Raw genomic sequence first — 13,734 nt, forward strand, 5'->3', positions numbered from 1 at the left:
ATACATAAACTGTGCTCCCCTTTGCCATTGATTTGAATGCTTTAACATGAAGAATGAGGTTGCAGATCGCCTGGATTTTCCGTATAACGTGCAGGCTTTGGGCTAGTTATCTTTTGCTCATTTAAAAGTCCGACAGGCTGTCCCAACAAAAGTGATCGATAACGTTTGGGGTACAGTGCTGGACGAGCAACATCAGACAAAAGGAGGAAACCATCCGGGCCGTCTCGGGTGTTCTACGTTCAAAGTGATTGCGGCTGATTAACGTCTCCATTTCCCACATCAGCTGGTCAGAGTTTCCAATCCACATCCTGATGAGCTGTGGCTCTGTGACCCACCGCTCCCTGTCGCCTTTATCAAATATGGCGGCCCAGGGCTCAGCTTGCCCTCAACACTGGGTGCAAACAAACGCGTTAGAATGACTATGTTTTATTCACTGAGGGTCATGATATAATGGCAGAGGTTCACAGCCCAGAAGGAGGCCCTTCGACCCCTCGAGTTATGTGCTGGTCAAAAAGTTCCACTTAACCATTGTGATCCCATCTTCCAGCACTTGGCATCACAATGGCACACCCATATTCTTCTTAAAACAACAAGATAATTCACTAATGTCCTGAACAATGTTAATGTGAAGTTATTTGCTGGAATAACAGACAAAATCTCCCAGAATGGGGAGGCAGACGGCGGTGCCAGTATCAAAGATGGCGGCGTCCCACGCACGTCGTGATGACGTCGGCAGGTTAACCCTTGAACCGGAAGGACCTTCCTCAGAACCACTCAGTCTGCACTGCAGCAGCCGCCGCTGTCGTCATGTCGGACAACGAGGACAAGTTAGTAACCGCCGAGAGCACGCTGTCTCCAGCACAAAGCCCGCAAACCGGACTCAGCCCCAGACACACACACACACACACACCGACAAACCGCCAGCTCACCCGGGGGGCAGCCGCCGCCTTCTCCACCACCCCCCCCCCCTCAATTTACCGGCACCTCCGTGAAGACACCGACCGAGGCCAACGGACAGCGGCTGAGGCGTCCCCGCTCCGAGCGCCCCCCTCCGCCCGGGCTGAGTCCCTGCTCCGAGCGCCCCCCTCCGCCCGGGCTGAGTCCCTGCTCCGAGCGCCCCCCTCCGCCCGGGCTGAGTCCCTGCACCTCCTGCTCCGAGCGCCCCCCTCCGTCCGGGCTGAGTCCCTGCACCTCCCGCTCCGAGCGCCCCCCTCCGCCCGGGCTGAGTCCCTGCACCTCCTGCTCCGAGCGCCCCCCTCCGCCCGGGCTGAGTCCCTGCACCTCCTGCTCCGAGCGCCCCCCTCCGCCCGGGCTGAGTCCCTGCACCTCCTGCTCCGAGCGCCCCCCTCCGCCCGGGCTGAGTCCCTGCACCTCCTGCTCCGAGCGCCCCCCTCCGTCCGGGCTGAGTCCCTGCACCTCCCGCTCCGAGCGCCCCCCTCCGCCCGGGCTGAGTCCCTGCACCTCCTGCTCCGAGCGCCCCCCTCCGCCCGGGCTGAGTCCCTGCACCTCCTGCTCCGAGCGCCCCCCTCCGTCCGGGCTGAGTCCCTGCACCTCCCGCTCCGAGCGCCCCCCTCCGCCCGGGCTGAGTCCCTGCTCCGAGCGCCCCCCTCCGCCCGGGCTGAGTCCCTGCACCTCCTGCTCCGAGCGCCCCCCTCCGCCCGGGCTGAGTCCCTGCTCCGAGCGCCCCCCTCCGCCCGGGCTGAGTCCCTGCACCTCCTGCTCCGAGCGCCCCCCTCCGCCCGGGCTGAGTCCCTGCACCTCCTGCTCAGAGCGCCCCCCTCTGCCCGGGCTGAGTCCCTGCACCTCCTGCTCCGAGCGCCCCCCTCCGCCTGGGCTGAGTTCCTGCTCCGAGCGCCCCCTTGCGCCCGGGCTGAGTCCCTGCACCTCCTGCTCAGAGCGCCCCCCTCTGCTCGGGCTGAGTCCCTGCACCTCCTGCTCAGAGCGCCCCCCTCTGCTCGGGCTGAGTCCCTGCACCGCCTGCTCCGAGCGCCCCCCTGCGCCCGGGCTGAGTCCCTGCACCTCCTGCTCAGAGCGCCCCCCTCTGCCCGGGCTGGGTCCCTGCACCTCCTGCTCAGAGCGCCCCCCTCTGCCCGGGCTGGGTCCCTGCACCTCCCGCTCTGAGCGCCCCCCTCTGCCCGGGCTAGGTCCCTGCACCTCCTGCTCCGAGCGCCCCCTCTGCCCGGGCTGGGTCCCTGCACTTCCTGCTCAGAGCGCCCCCCTCTGCCCGGGCTGGATCCCTGCTCAGAGCGCCCCCCTCTGCCTGAGCTGTGTCCCAGCACCAAATGTTGTGTGTTCCTCTGTTACCAATGGTTATAAGTCAACTGTTGCATCTCCCACCATCTCGCTGAACCCCCAGCCCACGAACCTGTCACTGGTGCTGGGGGTGAGGGGGGGAGGAATGTGCTCGAGATTCTGAGCAGTCTTGATGGGCTGAGTGGTCTCCTCCTGTTGCTGAAGTCTTGTGGATGGGTCAAAGTTTTGATAACTGGAGGCATCGATTAAGAAATGAAGGCAATTCTGTGGGGCCCTGGTTTAATGGAGATGTGAGGCTGCTTCATTGGAAAGCCAGGGCTGGGCCTGGTTTGGTAATTTTAATATATTTCTCTTTTTCTAATTCTAGTTTTGATGGAGATGATTTCGATGATGCCGATGAAGATGAAGGAATGGATGATCTGGACAATGCCGAGGAGGTGGGTGCCTGGAACAGCCAATATTCCCCTCCATACCTACATCATTCCAACAGAGAAGCTTTCTCTCGATTCTCCCCCACTCAGGATCTCACTCCTCCCTGTCTCCAGCTCCCTTTGATCCTACATCCCTTCCTGGATCACTGCATATCTCCTGTTCCCAACTTCCAGCACTGTACCATTTGCAGTTGTGCCTTCAACTACCTGGACCCCAAACTCTAGAATTCCCTCCCTGTCTCGACATCTCTCTATCTCTCCTTCATTAGGATACCCCTTAAAACCATCTCTTTTATTGAGGTTTTTGGCACAGCTTGTCTTTTTCTGAGGGTCATGTTTCATCCAACAATGACACGCAGTGGTGCACCTTTAACTGCTTTCCTGTCTTGATGAAGTTGAACTGGATGGTCAGGTTGTCTGGCAGAGAGGCTGCAGAGCCAGCTCCTGCTCCCAGCTCTGAATCCCTGTGTGTGTGCTGTATGACCGTAACTAACCTCTGATTTCCCCGGTCTGCTTTCAGGAAGACCGCGAGAATGTGGAGATTCTTCCCGCAACAGATGGCCAACAGGCCAATCAGAAAAGGATCACGACGGCATACATGACCAAGTATGAGCGAGCCCGTGTACTAGGCACACGTGCCCTTCAGATTGCGTGAGTACACCCAGGCCATTGTTCCTGAGCTAGTGGTGATCTTTGTTTTTCTTTATTCAGTCACAGGACGTGGACATGTCTGGCTGGGCCCAGTATTTATTGCCCAGTCCCTAGTTGCCCCCTTGAGAAGGTGGGGGTGAGCTGCTTTCTTGAACTGCTGCAGCCCACCTGTGTGGGTAGATCCACAATGCCCTTAGGGAGGGACCCAGCGACACTGAAGGAACGGCGATATATTTCCAAGTCAGGATGGTGAATGGCTTGGAAGGGAACTTGTGGGTGGGATGGCAATCTTCCCATTTACCTACTGCCCTTGTCTTTCTGGATGGATATGGTCGTGGGTTTGGAAGGTGCTGTCTGAGGATCTTTGATGAGTTTCTGCAGTACATCTTGTAATCGGTACGCACTGCTGCTACTGCGCGTCGACGGGGGAGGGAGTGGATGTTTGTGTGTGTGGTTCCGATTCAGCAGCTGCTTTGTGCTGGATAATGTCGAGCTGCTGTACAGGCATTTCTGCACCACTTTCCACAACCTTGGCACATCCCAGAGCACTGTACGGCCAACAAAGTGCCTTTTGAATGTATTTAGCTATAGTTGGAATATAGGAATCTCAGCCACCAATTGGCATACAGCCAGCTCCCATAGTAATGTAAATACCTCAGTCTCCTCCATCTCCATCACCTTTGGTCATCTGCCTTGCCTTTTACAGGTTTTGCATGTAAACTAATTGATTGGAAATAATGGGTGATTCACTCATGGTGATTAATAGATGAAAAAATAAACTGCAGCTGATTTGGTGATGGTAAAAATAACTGTTTAGTTGTACATGGAATCTGTTCATAGAATCCCTACAGTGTGGAAACAGGCCCTTCAGTCCAACAAGTCCACACCAACCCTCTGAAGAGTAACCCACCCAACCCCATTCCCCTACCCTATTACTTCACATTTCCCCCTGACTAATGCACCTAACCTACACATCTCTGAACACTATAGGCAATTTTGCATGGCCAATTCACACAAACCTGCACATCCTTGGACTGTGGGAGGAAACCGGAGCACCCTGGTGCTGTGAGGCAGCAGTGCTAACCACTGACCCACCCCAAGATCACTTCTGGATATAAGCAAAATAAAAGGTGCTCAGAGAATCTTTTAAGAGTCTGTTTGAGGCACGAATATATGGCAGGACTTGGAGACTTATGATGACGACAGGTCATAACCTAAAAGATAGAGACAAACCATTTGAGGGGGATATGAGGGAAAGAGGAGTGGAAATCGGTGAGTGTTTGAGTCTAAAAGGTTCGGGTCATGATGGGTGCTAGCAACTGGATAGGTGGATGTTTGCTTCAGGGTACGAAGCAAAGGCGGAAGGAAGTCAGCTATGATCAAGGTGAATGGTGAGAATGGTTCGAGGTGTTCACTGGTCTTTGATGTGATGAATTGCCCTCCTCTGATGTTTCATGGACATTCTTGCCAGCTCAGAGCTACTAAAAGAGCAACCTGCGATTCCTTAGTCTCTCTCTCGCTCTCTCTCACTTTCTCGCTCTCTCTCTCTCACTTTCTCGCTCTCACTCTGTCTCTCTCTCTCACTCTGTCTCTCTCATTCACTTTCTCACTTCCTCCCTCTCACTCTCCCTGTCTCACTCTCTCCCTTTCCCTCTCTCTCACTCTTTCTCACTCTCACTTCCTCCCTTTCCCTCTCTCTCTCACTCCCTCCCTTTCCCTCTCTCTCTCTCACTCTCTCTCTCACTCTCTCTCTCCCTCTCTCACTCCCTCCCTTTCCCTCTCTCTCACTCCCTCTCTCTCTCTCTCTCTCTCTCCACAGGATGTGTGCACCAGTCATGGTGGAGCTGGAAGGAGAGACAGACCCCTTGCAGATTGCAATGAAGGAGCTGAAGTAAGTAGCAGCACTAATGCAGGACCCATGAACCATGTTTACACAACAATGACAATTGTAACACGGCCACCATTGGACTAGCTTTTTATTCCAGATTTTTATTAAGTTTAAGTTTGTCTGTCCGCAGTGAGCATTAGTCTGGGGCGTTCACTCTGGCTGGCTCACCTTGTATTGACTTTAAACTGTCTGTTTTTAACTGGATTGGTTTTCTTAAGTTGTTTCATGAGGGTTGAGGGGAATAAAATGTGACAGCATGGAGACCATCCGGCCCATTGTGTCCCAGAGTTTACTCATCAATTTGTTCCACTTCACCTTCCCTATTGCTTGATAAATTTAATCAGTTTCAAGTATCTATCCCAGAGCCATTGAAAAGGGTATTGACCTTGCCTGCAACCCACTTTCAGACACACTGTCCCAGACCACAGCAATGTGCTGTGTAAACATATCAATTGTCATCTCCCCTTTCATCCTTTTGCAATGACTTAACCTCCTGTCCTCTGTCATTGGTAAACAATCTATAATTATAGTTTATCATAGATTATTTTAACCATCTCTATCATATCTGCCCCTCACCTCCTTGGCTCAAATGAGACCTGCCTTTCCTTGCAAACTTAACATTGAGTCATCTGACAAATACAAATGAGAAAAGTAGCTGAGAGAGTCTTGGTTTAAAGCTTCACATTAAGTTCCCTTGTTCTTGTATCTACCATATTAACAACGTTGACTGAGTCTCCCGGATTTGTAACTGATTTCTGTTTGTTCCATGCCATTTTGAGAGGATCAGTCACTTCCTTGAAGCCTCTCATGGTTTCTGGGTCTGAGCAGCTCAGGATATTAATGGCCTTCCTCAGCTGTGTCTCCCCCTGCCTAGGGTTAGACACTGACCATGAGGCTGCACTATGTGAGCAGTTGCTTCACATAAAAAACAACAGCAGGCTGCTTCAGGGAGGAATTTGATTGCTCACTCAAGCACAATGGACTGAATGGCTGCAGCTTTCCAGAATGGAAGGTTTCAGGTTCACACCTTAGACTTGGCACGTGGTTTTAGCGGAGGTTCCAGCCATCTGCTGGGGCTGCACTTCGGAAACTGCTGGCCTCTTGGTTGAGACACAAATACCCCAGAGGTCTCCTGGCACAATTTGGAGAAGGGCTGGGTATTATCCCACTGCCCTGGGCTACCATTCCTTCTAGAACCTTACACCGTTATCAGATTGAATAGCCTGGTTACTAATCTGCAGTTTCCTCTACTCACAATGGCAGCGATGCTCAAAGGATCAGCGAGCACTGAAGGAGCACATTCGGGCCAGACCCAAGTGATCACATTTGTCCCGTTTCCATCCTGCTCATCGCTGTCAGCTTGCAAACACCATCTCTTCAAATAAATTATCTAATCTGCTTTGGAAAGTTCCGACTGAATCTTCTTCCACTGCTATTTGAGACAGCTCAGTTTTGCAAGAACACCTCACCCAGCTCTTGCCAACTCCTTTCAGTCTGCGTCCCTGAACGACCTTTCTGCTTTTTGAAGTGGTGTCTCCTTATTCCCCTCAGAGTTTGTGATTCTGATAACAGTTTTAAATAGTCTGTTACTGTTTAAAATGGACCTAAGGGGCAAATTTTTCATGCAGAAGGTATGTGTATGGAATGAGCTGCCAGAGGAAGTGGTGGAGGCTGGTACAATTACAACATTTAAAAGGCATCTGGGTGGGTACATGGATAGGAAGGGTTTGGAGGAATATGGGCCAAGGGCTGGCAAATGGGACTAGATTAGTTTAGGATATCTGGTCGGCATGGACGAGTTGGACTGAAAGGTCTGTGTCCGTGCTGTACATCTCTATGACTCTAAGAGCCACCCTCAGTAACAATATTATGCACATATCCTTCCATAACCATAAACACTGTTATCCAGCGATGTCAGCTGTAAATGGGTCATCTGCATCTGTTTCAGAAGGTGAGTGAGAACCAGTTGTGTCAATTCAGATCTGTCGTTTTTCCCAGAGCACGGAAAATTCCAATCATTATCCGAAGGTACCTGCCAGACGGTAGCTACGAGGACTGGGGAGTGGATGAATTGATCATTGCAGATTGACCCCCGCTCGCTGCTGGGGCACTTCCCACCTTTCTTGTGTTTAAATGTTCTTTATATTTTTACTGTGAATTTTTGTAAAATAAACGTTCCTCTGAACTGTCAGGGCTTCTGATTCTGTGCCATGTTTGAGAGACTCGATGTTAAAGGTGTGGCTCCAAATTCAAAAGGGAACAGGGCTGGTGGTTAATTTGCCACCAAGTGGGCAGTCTCGGGCAGACACAGGCACCGAGAAAGGACAAGGAGCAGCAGAGTGCACCCAGTACACTGGCATCATGCTATCCCTATCCTGGGCATAGTGCAGAGGGAGCTTTACTCTGTGCCTAATCCTGTGCTGTCCCTGTCCTGGGAGTGTTTGTGCTGTCAGGGGAACACACTGTTACCGTTCGATATGAGTATGATGGAAGAGGAGTATTTATTTGAGACTGAATCAGCTATTTCAAATTAAAAACCATTGGAGAGTTGTTGATGTTGTCGCCCTCAAGTGGACACAATGTTGAACTGCTGGAATCTCGCAGACATTTTCTCTCTGATCAGAGATGAAGAGGGTGTCAGTACCTGGGATTGTGATTGGCTGAGGGCCTTTTGTTTTCTTCTCTATATTTTATTATGATATATTCACCGATCTTTCTCGGTTTAGAATCACTCAATCTAATTGAACCTCCTTCTTGAACCTCAGCAGTTTGTGTGGTGAATGTGGCCCCTCTGATGCTCGGAGAATTGAAGTAAAATTATATTTCCACTGGGCCTTTCCCAAACTTTCTTCCTTGGAAAGACTCTTCGAAGTGTGACCACTATTGTAATATTGGATGTATGTTAATAAAATTGTAGACAGCAGTGAGACAGTGATCAGAGATTTTATTTTTGTGGGTGTTGATTGGGAAACATGTATTGGTCAGAGCACTGGGGACATCTCCCTTGCTCTTATTTGAAGTTTTGACCTTGTGATTTTCTAAATCCACCTGAGATGGCAGAGCCTCAGTTAAGGTCAATCCCAAAAAATGGCCCTTCCAACAGTACAGGTCGAATGGGCAGACACCTGGCCGATGAATTTCAATGCAGAGAAACGTGAGGTGGTGCTTGCTGGGAGAAGAAACACAGAGAGACAATACAGGCTCAATGATCCAACTTTGAGGGGAGTACAGGAGCTGAGGGACCTCTGGGTTCAAGCTGACCAGGCAAGCTGAAACAGTTGTTACAAAGGCTTATAGGATCCTCATAGGGTTTATAAATAGAGGCATAGGGTATAAAAACAAGGGTGTGATAGTACATCTCTACAAATCAATGGCCAGACGACATTTGGAGAATTGTGTTCTGTTCTGGGCACTTAGTTAAGGAAGGATGTTATAACCCTGGAGATTATACAAGGGGGAGATACCGGAATGATCCCAGGAATGAGGGATTTTAGATACAAGGAAAGATTAGAGAGATTTAGGCTTCTTCTCCTTGGGGCAGAGAAGATTAAGAAGTGACCTTATTGAGGTGTTCCAAATGATGAACAGTTTCGACAGGGTAAAGGAGGGTGTTCTGTTTCTACCAGTTGGTATGTCAGTAACTAGGGAGACACAATTTCTAGATTGTCAGCAAGAGAGCTGGGAGTGAGATGAAGAGAAACTTCCTTACTCCAAGAGATGTTGGGATTTGGAATGCGCTGCCTGGGAGAGTGGGGGAGGTGGATTCCATGGGAGGTTTCAAAAGAGAGCTGGATATATGGCTGAAAGGGATGAAGTTAGAGGGCTATGGAGAGAGGGCTGGAGAGTGGGGCTAGCTGGGTAGCTCTTTCAGGAGCTGGTACAGACATGATGGGTCAAATGGCCTCCTGTCCTGTAAAACTTTATGATTCTACTTCTTCAGGCACTGGGCATGTCATCCTGGATGTTGTCAACATGCTTCTGGAGCAGGATTGAACCTCAGACTCATGTGAGAGTGTTGCCCCTTGAACCACAACTGGCTGCATGCTCAGAGAAACCATGCACTCAGACCCAGTGGTGTGCTGCTGTCTCCAAATCCCCAAAGACTATAATCGAGTGGGAAAGCAATGCCAAACAGCGTGTTTTAGAGGCGATGTGAACTTCATCTGAGGGTTTGAACACCATTCACCAGATCACTCAACAAAAAACTGCAGCTGTTGGAAATCAGACACAAAACCAGAAATTGCTGGAGAAACTCAGCAGGTCCAGCAGTATCTGTGGAGAGAAATCAGAGTTAACATTTAGGGTCCAGTGACATTTCTCCAGAACCCAGAGTCTGCGAGAAAGACAGAAGGAGGAGGTGATCGCTGAGATGGAACACTTGGAATGAGTCTGGTTTCCATCTGGCATTTCTCCACCCAACTGATCTATACCTTACTGTATTCTTTAACAATCCACAACTCCACCAAACCTTTTGTTGTCTGCAAACTTACTAATCAGCCCACCTACATTTTCATCCAAATCATTCTTGTATATTACAAACAACAGCAATCCCAGCACGGACCCTTGCAGAACACTGCTGGTCACAGAACTCCAATCAGAAAAGCATCCCTCCACAACTACCCTCTGTCTTCTATGACCAAGCCAGCATTATATTAAACTACCAACTCACTGCAAATCCCTGGTGTCTTAATCTTCTCGACCAGTCTACCATGTGGGATCTTGTCAAATGCTTTAGTAAATGAGAGATGTTGCATTTTGGTATCATAAATTCAGTGTCACTTCATTTTAAAAAAAATTAATCTATTTTTGTAATCAGCCTGTTCAGAGATGTAATTGCGCACCTCTGGGGCAGCTGGGACTTCCCGTCCAGGGCTCAGTACACTGCCGCTGCACATTGATATGGTCCTCATGTCACTTCTTCACAGAGACCTGTGATACAGAATGTGTTGAATTGAGTAAAATCATGAGGGGTGTGGATAGGATAAATAGACAAAGTCTTTTCCCTGGGGTGGGGGAGTCCAGAACTAGAGGGCATAGGTTTAGGGTGAGAGGGGAAAGATATAAAAGAGACCTGAGGGGCAACCTTTTCATGCAGAGGGTGGTACATATATGGAATGAGCTGCTCGAGGAAGTGGTGGAGGCTAGTATAATTACAGCATTTAAAAGGCATCTGGATGGGTATATGAATAGGAAGGGTTTAAAGGGATATGGGCCAAGTGCTGGCAAATGAGACTAGATTAGGTTAGGGATATCTAACTCTATGAGTCAGAGAATTAACGCATCCTGGTCCATGAAGGCTCCTAGTCAGTAGCAGTCTGTTGGGGTTTTGGGAGTCAGATATGGGGAATCTTCCTGTTTGAACTGAGGAAATCCCTCTCTGGGCACCTTGAATAAGACTGAGGCCCCTCTCTAGGATTTTGCAGGTTAAGGGGTCTTCAAGATATTAGCAGGAAAAGACAGGGCAGATAAACTATTTCCACTGGTCTGTGATTCTAGAACTAGGATTCATAGTCTAAAGGTTAAGGCCAGAGAATTCAGGAGAGACATGAGGAAGTATTTCTACACACACAGTATAGGAGAATTTCAGAACTCTCTCCACAAATGGCAGTTGATGCTAGGTGAGTTAATTTTAAATCTGAGCTAGTTTTGGTTTTGTTAAGCAGAGGTATTAAGGGAGATGGACCCAAGGTGTATAGAGTTAGGCCACAGATCAACCATGATCTCATTGAATGGTGGGATAGGTTTGAGGGGCTGAATGGCTCCCTCCTGGTTCTGTGTTCCCTCTTCTTGAGATAAAACTCAAAAGCCAATACTGACTGAATAGGTAAATGGTGACAAGCTGGAGCTATGTGACCAGGTTAGTAGCATTGTCATCCTTGGAGTCAGATGGCCTGGAGTTCAATCCCCACTTCAGGACTTGTACTTTGTTCTGAGGTGAGATGTCTTTCGACAGATAAGTGGTTAAAGCAGGTATGTTGGCTGCTGTTGGTTCAGGTTGGTGCTCTGGGTTCTGTGGTACTGTGTGGGAACAGGGACGTCTCCCTGCATCCTGGCCAACATTATTTTCTGAACCATCACAACCAGAAATAGACACTGCTCACATTCACCTCATCCTTTAGAAAAAATTTGCCCAAACTGAACTCTGTTGAGTCAACATGAACCATTAGGAGCCAAACTGAACCCAGCCTAGAACAAAAATATATGCCATTGGTATAAACAAAAGACAGATATTTGTATTTGGAAATGCGAATATCAAATTTTGTTTTGATAACGTTCATGTGAAGTGCCTTGGGAAAGTACAGTACACTGAAAGTGCTTTCTTAGTTTAATAAATGATGCACACCAATTTAGGACTGCTAATGCTGGAGATCAGAGTCAAGATCAGAGTGGTGCTGGAAAAGCACAGCAGGTCAGGCAGCATCCCAGGAGCAGGAAAATCAACGTTTTGGGCAGGAGCCCTTCATCAGGAATGGATTGCAGATGAAGGGCTCCTGCCCAAAACATCGATTGACCAATTCACTCTTATTTAACCCAGGAGAATTGTTAAATTGTTTAAAGGGAGTCTATCTGTAAACAATTGTAACAGAAGTGAGATGGGAAAGATATAAAAGAGACCTAAGGGGCAACATTTTCACGCAGAGAGTGGTACGTGTATGGAATGAGCTGCCAGAGGAAGTGGTGGAGGCTGGTACAATTGCAACATTTAAGAGGCATTTGGATGGGTATATGAATAGGAAGGGTTTGGAGGGATATGGACCGGGTGCTGGCAGGTGGGACTAGATTGGGTTGGGATATCTGGTTGGTATGGACGGGTTGAACTGAAGGGTCTGTTTCCATGCTGTATATGACTCTATGACTATATGTGGTTTGCATGGGTTCTGAAAAATTTAGTGTCAGAATAATATTAATGACAAAGTCAGCAGCGCAGGGTGAGGGAAATACTTGGTGAGTGAGATTGCACCTAGACCTGTATTGGAGCAGTACTGATGATTGAGGGAACCAAAAAACACTGGAGATCACAGCGGGTCAGGCAGCATCCGTGGAGAGAGAGTGAGCTCACGTTTCGAGTCTGGGTGACTCTTCATCAGAGCTGATGTGAAGTGTGGAGGGGGCAGCATTTTATGCTGTGCAGGGGTGGGGGGGTGTGTGGATGGAGTGCTGGGGAGAAAGGCTGGTGATAGTTCAGATGAAGTGATCAGAATGTGAGAGTTGCAGAACAATGGGCGTGTCTCCTACCAGACCGGGAAGGACAGACAGTCCCACTGGTGTGGGGGGAGGACATGGTGACAGAGAATGTAACAAGGGAACCTAAAAGAAAGGGAAGGAGTGGGTTCACAATTTGAAGGTGTTGAGCTCAGTATTAACTCCAGAAGGCTGTAAAGTGCCTTGCCTGAAGGTGAGATGTTGTTCCTCCAGTTTGTGCTAGGATTCACTGGAGCACTGCAGCATGCTGAGGACAGACATGTAGGCGTAAGCAGCACGCTGTGTTAAAATGACTGGCTACACAAAGGTCACAGTCATGCTTGCGCATGTAGCGGAGGTGTTCCACAAAGTGGTCACCCAGTCTGCGTTTGGTTTCTCCAGTGTAGAGTAGGCCACATTGCGTGCACTGAATACAATACACAAGGTTGTGACTGAGGTGTAGTTACTGACTAATTGGCATCAAATTGCCAGTGACAGATCCTGTGGAGGGTGATCAGATTGTAACGTATGTCAAGACTCTTAGAGAGGATAGAGGAGAAAGTGAGGTCTGCAGATGCTGGAGATAAGAGCTGAAAATGTGTTGCTGGAAAAGCGCAGCAGGTCAGGCAGCATCCAAGGAGCAGGAGAATCGACGTTTCCTGAAGAAGGGCTTATGCCCGAAACGTCGATTCTCCTGTTCCCTGGATGCTGCCTGACCTGCTGCGCTGTTCCAGCAACACATTTTCAGCTCTTAGAGAGGATGGGCAGGTTGATGGCAAATGCTGTTCGATGTGAAGTTTATTGAAATTGTCCAGTAGCTTAAGGATACATTTCCGATATGGAGAGATATTAAACTCAGGTGAAAAGACAGGAGAAACTGGTGTTTAAAATATTGTGAAGCATTACACATTAGGGTCAGGATGACGGAGGGTTTGTATGGTGACCAAAGGCTAAACAGGCTGGGTCTCTACTCCCTGGAGTTTCGAAGAATGGGAGTTGATCCCATTGAAACATCTCGGAGTCTGAAGGGGTTTGACAGGGTGGATGCTGAGAGGGTGTTTCCCATCAGGAGAGAGTCTCGGAGCAGAGGGCACAGTCTCAGAATAAAGGGGCACCAATTTAAGACTGAGCTGAGGAGGAATCTCTTCTGTCAGAGGGTTCAGAGTCTTTGGAACTCCTTGCCACAGAGAGAGCTGTGGGGGCAGAGGCCTTGTATATGTTTAAGGCTGAGATCGATTCTTGATCAGGAGGGAAATGAAGGGTTACGGGGAAAGGACAGGAAAGTGGACTTGAGTGTTGGTTCAGCCATGACCCTATTGAATAGCAGAG

General features: G+C 49.3%; 1 protein-coding gene across 1 annotated transcript; it reads left to right on the forward strand.

Moving 5' to 3' along the window:
- The first annotated feature begins 762 nt into the window (after positions 1-762).
- On the forward strand, positions 763-8,146 carry polr2f (RNA polymerase II, I and III subunit F). Its single transcript, XM_087978225.1, has 5 exons — positions 763-827; positions 2,621-2,690; positions 3,205-3,335; positions 5,155-5,226; positions 7,222-8,146. Exons 1-5 carry the CDS (start codon positions 808-810, stop codon positions 7,310-7,312), a joined length of 384 nt encoding a protein of 127 aa, XP_087834351.1. The 5' UTR covers positions 763-807; the 3' UTR covers positions 7,313-8,146.
- Positions 8,147-13,734: the final 5,588 nt, after the last annotated feature.

This window comes from Chiloscyllium plagiosum, unplaced genomic scaffold, assembly GCF_037043375.1.
Source record: "Chiloscyllium plagiosum isolate Xiang-an unplaced genomic scaffold, Cpla_swu_hap1 HiC_scaffold_33, whole genome shotgun sequence".
Taxonomy (NCBI): Eukaryota; Metazoa; Chordata; class Chondrichthyes; order Orectolobiformes; family Hemiscylliidae; genus Chiloscyllium; species Chiloscyllium plagiosum.